Source organism: Saccopteryx bilineata, chromosome 2 (genome assembly GCF_036850765.1).
Source record: "Saccopteryx bilineata isolate mSacBil1 chromosome 2, mSacBil1_pri_phased_curated, whole genome shotgun sequence".
Lineage (NCBI taxonomy): Eukaryota > Metazoa > Chordata > Mammalia > Chiroptera > Emballonuridae > Saccopteryx > Saccopteryx bilineata.
In genome coordinates, this window is record NC_089491.1 from 37,564,218 (window position 1) to 37,570,768 (window position 6,551).

General features: G+C 45.1%; 1 protein-coding gene across 1 annotated transcript; it reads left to right on the forward strand.

Annotated features, from left to right (window-relative positions):
- The first annotated feature begins 900 nt into the window (after positions 1 to 900).
- On the forward strand, positions 901 to 5,038 carry LOC136322810 (olfactory receptor 2S2). The gene is made up of 3 exons (XM_066254699.1): positions 901 to 987; positions 1,914 to 2,000; positions 3,744 to 5,038. Exon 3 carries the CDS (start codon positions 3,837 to 3,839, stop codon positions 4,794 to 4,796), a length of 960 nt encoding a protein of 319 aa, XP_066110796.1. The 5' UTR covers positions 901 to 987; positions 1,914 to 2,000; positions 3,744 to 3,836; the 3' UTR covers positions 4,797 to 5,038.
- Positions 5,039 to 6,551: the final 1,513 nt, after the last annotated feature.

The window sequence follows — 6,551 nt, forward strand, 5'->3', positions numbered from 1 at the left end:
CTGCATACAGAGGCTTACTTTTTGTTATTTACTCTTCTATACCTTTTAAATTTTGTTGCAAGTACAAGCAATACCTACTAACGAAGATAATCATAATAGTAATGATGATGATGATGATGATAGAGAGAATCAGTTGTATTGAGATCAAAATCCTAGCTCTATCATTCATGAGACACATGGTCTTTGGTAAATTGTTTAACTTTTTAGTCTTTCACTCAAATAATAAAAAGTAGAGAGAAAATAATACAATAACACAGGGAAGACCGGAAGTAGGTATTCAATAACATGCATTGCTGGGTTGTACTGAGCTTATAATATAGGTAAAGTGTTTGAATGTAGCTAATTCCACTGCTGCTGTTCTTGAACATCTGACTTGCTGCCCCACTCTGAATATCTAGGACTTCAACGTGGGACAATTGCTCTGTATATACTGAAGTGAGCACTGGTTTCCCAGAGACCCCAAGGAAAGCTCGGGAGGAAGGTCCTCTCCATCTCCAATTGGCCGTGTCCTGCCACTGCCTCTAACTGGGATGGGGGACGTGGTCTCTGGAGCCTCCAGGTATGCTGAAGGCCCACACCACGTGCACACTTGACGTTCCAAACTTTAAATTACTTCTGGGATTAGCAGGGTCCCTTTTGGTGTCCACAGCTGCTTGAGGACTCCTTGCACCTCTGGGGACAATCAATGTACCTTGGGATTTCTTGGGATTTCTGATAGGTCCTCGACATGAAGAGTCTGTAGCTGAGACACCCAGAGCTCAGCTGGCACCCTGGAAGGAAGAATGTGAAATAAATACCCACCAGAGGCTGTTCCCATCAGGATGTAGGAGTACAAAGAAAGAGGGTCATCAGAGGTTAAAAAAAGTCAGGCAGAGAAAAGTCTGGGGCTTTTCTCTGGCATCCAGGGTCTGGCCTTGGGTGCGGTGAGGACTAGAGAATCGTGTCTGGGATCAGGAGCCTCAGAGAAGTGGCCACAGCAGGATGCAGGTAGGGAGAATTGGGTTGTGGCGGGGCAGAGGCGGTGGTCACACCTGCAGAGCATGTTCCGAAGGTGGACTTTCCTCCTCGCCCTGTCTCTGTCCAAGAAGCCTTCCTGCAGCTGATGCTGGAGCAGGAGGCGTGGCTGAGACTAAGGGTGAGTGGTTTTCCCTGCTCTCCAAGGCTTGCCATTGGCAGGCCCCAGCCCTGACCTTACTGCTCCAACTCACACAGAGCCCCGGAGGGAGGAGGGCAGGCAGGATTCCTCCCATCCCATCCTGTGGAGATTGCTCAGAAGAATGAGCCTTCTTAAGTGTCAGAGGGTGAGCAGACAGGCCAGTGGAGACCCAAGCCTTGTCTGCCTGATGCCAGTCTATGGCTAGTTCTTTCTGTTTTTCTCACTTTCTGCCTATAAACACTAAGATTGTTTTCTCCTGAATACAAAGAAACTTGTGCCCGTTTTAGTAACAAACGTAACACTGAAGAGGTACAAAGAGGAATCCCTCCCATGTTGCTTTTGCTATCATTTCTTTCCAGTTGCTTTTATCCACATATATCATTTACCTAATTGAGATTGTAACTGTGTACAATTTTGCATTCTCCTTTAATTTATCATTATAATGTAAAACTTATAAATACAATTTGAACGTCTGCCTAAAACTCCATTATATGGAATGGCATCATTGACTTGGGCATTTATTGGTAGAGTGTTACTGTATTTTGTTTCCTATTTTCACTCACAGTTACTGTTGTGATGAATCTTTGAGAGATATTGGCCCTCCAATAAAGACTCTCATTGATTCCTTAGAATTCTTCCCAGAAGTGGAATTGCTGAAGTGATGGGGTTTTGGGGTTTTCCCAGCAAACTGCTTTTCAGAAAGGTTGTATTAGAGTGTATGGGCTCTTTTGACACACTGTTCCCTTCCATTTCTCAGCTGCTTGCTAGCTCTGGAGGTGGGGAAGAGACCACAGCAAGGCTGGTCCAGGCCCAGGAGCCAGGCCTGCAGGATGCAGCTACAACAGTAAGAGCTTCACTGCCTCCCCTTGCTCTGGCTGGCTGCCTCCTGCCCCACTCCCGCCCCTCCCCTTTCCTCTGCTCCCTCCTCTCAGGGGCTGTAGGGTCAGAGCTCTCTGTTTTCTTCCATCCTGAGTCCCCTCCAAAGCCTGACACAGCCCTATTTCCTGCTGACCATTCCCTCCTGTGAAACCAAAAGTTCAGATCTCCTCAACACACACACACTCCAGCTACCCTCACCAAGGACTGCTCCGTGCCTGCTGGGAACAGCATCAGGCAGTCCAGGACAGAGCTGGAATGCCCTGGGAAGCAGCTGATTCAGCCGCTTTATGGTGCACTTGGGGAAACTGAGGCCTAGGTAGAAGGGACTTGCTCCAGCTACACAGAATAGACATGTCACACAGGAGCAGGTCTCACAACCCTGGTCTCAGGGTGCAACGTCTTCCCAGCTGCTCAGTTCATTCCAATTGAACCAGCTTTTATTCAGCAACTTTATATCACAGACACTAAGACGTCCGTGGATATGGCTCGCATGTGGGTCAAATCCGTCAGGACTCACGCCCGCGCCACATTGTTCAGGGGCAGACGCTGCTGTGTGCATGGATCTGTCTGATGGGAGCGGACAGGATGGCTTCCCTAACAGAACCTACTTTCCTTGGCCTCTGCAACTACAGCATGACTTGCCACTCTTCAATCTTATTGTGACACTGACTGTTATGTTTACTTTTCATTTTCTGGTGGAGCTGGGAGAGCCACTGGAAGGAATGTGAGGTAGGTCAGGGCAGAGCTTCATGGTAGAGCACTGGCCCCGCCCTGCGCCCAGCAGACACCGATGTGCTGTGCAGAAGCAGGGAGGTCACAGGCTCGCATGGGAAATCTTGTGACTGTACAATGCAGAACCTCCACTGGGTTAGATCCGAGGTCTCCACCAGCACAGTTCTGCACTCTCCTCCCCTCCTGGGAACATTTGGCAACATCTGGAGACCTTTTTGCTTGTAACAATTCGGAATGGAGTCAGAGAGCCAGAATACCACCCAAGAATAAAATATAAATATAAAAGGGCAATGAAAGAATGTCCCTTAGTCACCCCTGGCTAAGAATTTCGCCAGTATCCTACTGAGATAGAATTTAAATGAGTGCCTTATAGTCTACTATCCGATCATTGTGGTCAGTGCAGTTATTAATAATTGAGGAGTTAACTAACCAGTTGGGAAGGTGCTTATTGTCATCCTGTAGTGTGGGTTCGATCACTCCAATTAATCCTTGTATTGACTTCATAAAGTTCTTCCCCATATACTACTATCAATCATTTCTAAAAGAGGCAGATCTCAGTGCAGAAAATGCTGACTAAAGAAGGCGCCCTCATTATAGCTGAGCCTTCTGTCTGGATGTGGATTAACACTTTATACAAGTTACTTCCAAATGCAATTAAAGTTTAAAGAGGCTTGAAAGTTTGCAGTTCTAAGAATTGGATCAGCTTGGGAATTTACTTCTCTGAGAAGAAAGCTCAGCTTAAATGGCATTTCTATACATTTATATTAAAAAGAAAGAATTCATAGCATTTTCCAGCTGTTAATCATAATGCACAAGAAAAGCCCTCCTTGACTAGGGATTAGTTCTGCTAGGTCCAAGTCCTGTCTGTGTAAGCTCTGCTCCAGCTCTGACCGTCTCTGCTCTAAGAGCTAATGACACCTCTACTGTCTCTCTTGGTTATTGTTCTCTTACGCACATGTGCTCTCCTATTATGCAGCAGGGATCTGACCACATACCAGATGCCTGGGGCTCCCCTCAAGTAAGCCTGATGTACTTCTTTGTACTTTGCTGGTGACAGAGGGGACATCACATGGAAAAACCCAATCAGACCACCCCTGTGGTGGGGTTCATTCTCCTGGGCCTCTCAACCCACCCAAAGCTGGAGAAAATGTTCTTTGTGCTCATCCTGCTGATGTACCTGGTGATCCTGCTGGGCAACGGGGTCCTCATCCTGGTGACCACCCTTGACTCCCGCCTGCACACACCCATGTACTTCTTCCTGGGGAACCTCTCCTTCCTGGACATTTGCTACACAACCTCTTCCATTCCTCTAGTCTTAGATGGCTTCCTGACCCCCAGGAAAACCATCCCCTTCTCAGCCTGTGCCGTGCAGATGTTCCTTTCTTTTGCTATGGCAGGGACAGAGTGTGTTCTCCTGAGCATGATGGCGTTTGATCGCTATGTTGCCATCTGCAACCCCCTTAGATATCCTGTGGTCATGAGCAAGGCTGCTTATGTGCCCATGGCTGCCAGCTCCTGGGCTATTGGTTGTGCTGCTTCTGCAATACACACAACCTTGACAGCTCAGCTGCCCTTCTGTGGGGACAACATCATCAACCACTTCACCTGTGAGATCCTGGCTGTCCTGAAGTTGGCCTGTGCTGACATCTCCATCAATGTGATCAGCATGGGGGTGACAAACGTGATCTTCCTGGGCATCCCAGTCCTGTTCATCTCATTCTCCTATGTGTTCATCATTGCTACCATCCTGAGGATCCCCTCAGCTGAGGGCAGGAAAAAGGCCTTCTCCACATGCTCTGCCCACCTCACTGTAGTGATCATATTCTATGGGACCTTATTTTTCATGTATGGGAAGCCCAAATCTAAGGATCCCTTGGGAACAGATGAACAGGACCTTACAGACAAGCTCATTCCCCTCTTCTACGGGGTGGTGACCCCCATGCTCAACCCCATCATCTACAGCCTGAGGAACAAGGACGTGAAAGCCGCTGTGAGGAACCTTGTGGCTCAGAAACGTGTCAGCCAGTGATGTAGGAGGGGTCCTCTGCTATCCTCAGCCCTCTGGGAGAAAAGACTTCCAATCATTGCAGCTGCCATTTAAAGCCAAGTCAAGTTAACTGGAATGCTCTCTCGCTCCTAAATTCATTTTCAGGGAATACTTATTTTTTCAGAGTGTATATCCTGAATTTTGGCCATTTGTCTGACAGCTTCAGCAGATGCCAGATGATAATACTCTCATGGAATATATGAAGATATTCTGAACATGCTAAAGCCAAGGAGACAGAAACCACTTGAGCAATTCGAATGGTCCTCACTGCGTCTCAGCTGTAGAGTCAGTGCAGGGCAGCGAGCTAGCTCTCACCATAACTTTGCCACCGCTCTGGGTTCCCCAGGAAAGTCAGAGGAATACAGAGAAAGTGAAAACTTTCACTTTAGGCTTCTGTTTATTTAATTCAATTTGCCCAACGTGTTAAGAAGAGACAAAGACAAAGCTTCCACATAAAGAGTTTGGGAATAATCTATTTTGGTAAACTGACTTTCTTTTTAGTTATGAGAAAAATGAAGCTAATTTTTCTTGATGGATTGTGCATTATGAAACACTGATAGTAAACTGAATTAAAGGGGTATAGTTTGAAATATATATTCATCACTTATACCAATTCCCAATACGAAAATCTAGTATTTTGTTAGCTAATAATTTTACATTCTGGAAAAAAATAGAGGAAGGAAGGAAGGAAGGAAGGAAGGAAGGAAGGAAGGAAGGAAAGGAGGAAGGGAGGGGCCAAGGGAGGGAGGGAGGAAGGAAGAAAGGAAAGGACAGAGGGACAGAGGGAAGGAAGGAAAGACAGAAAGGAAGGAAGAAAGGGAGAGAGAAACAAACAAACAAAAAGATATATAGTAGTTAAATCTGTTTGAAGACTTTGGGAGCTTATGTGTGACAAGTTTCTTTGCTCCAGGAATCCTCAGAACCCCTAACATGCTAAAGTACACAGTGGGTGTACAAGATATATAAATTCTGTAGCATTTCCTCAATCTCTATGGTTCAGCACAGTGAAAACTGGGGAGCATTTTCTTACCTATTTTCAGCCTATTACCTTGGTGATGTTGCTTTACCTTTCTCAGCTTATTTATTTATATTTTTAAACCTGATCACTTGATTTTACATAGATGAGGTAAGATACTATAAACATGTGTGTTGTAAATAACAAGCACAATAGAAATGTAAGATATTAATAGTAGTATACAAATGCAACAGAGTGCTATGTGTCATGTAAAAAAGAGCAAGGCATAGTTCCTGTCTAGAACAATAGACACAAAAGATAGAGGAACTATTCAGAGATGGCAGTAGATGGACAAAACAGTTTTATAGCAAATTAAATTCTGAGAATATTGGAAGATTTATTAAAAAAGAGAATTTGGAAAGTGAACCCAAATTTGAGAATAGAGTTTGGATATTTTTGCTTCACGTGATATTCAGGTTTTTGTACATTTATTAAAAGTGAATTGCATAAGATAAAATAAATTTTCACTCTTATGTTCGTCATGCTCCTGATTTCTACTTTGCCCCCGTAAAGAATCCTACTATTGCAAATACACAAGAGTGACATCTAGCGGCCATTCGAGTAAACTTCAGACACTTGTGGAGCCATGTAATATTGTTAGAAGAGGCTTCAGATAGATTTCTTGCTCAACCCTATCTACATGATGCATGGAGTTCCTCTTCAATACCCCTGACCCCAGTTATCCAGCATCTGCTTGGGTACCTAGAGTGACAAAAAATTCA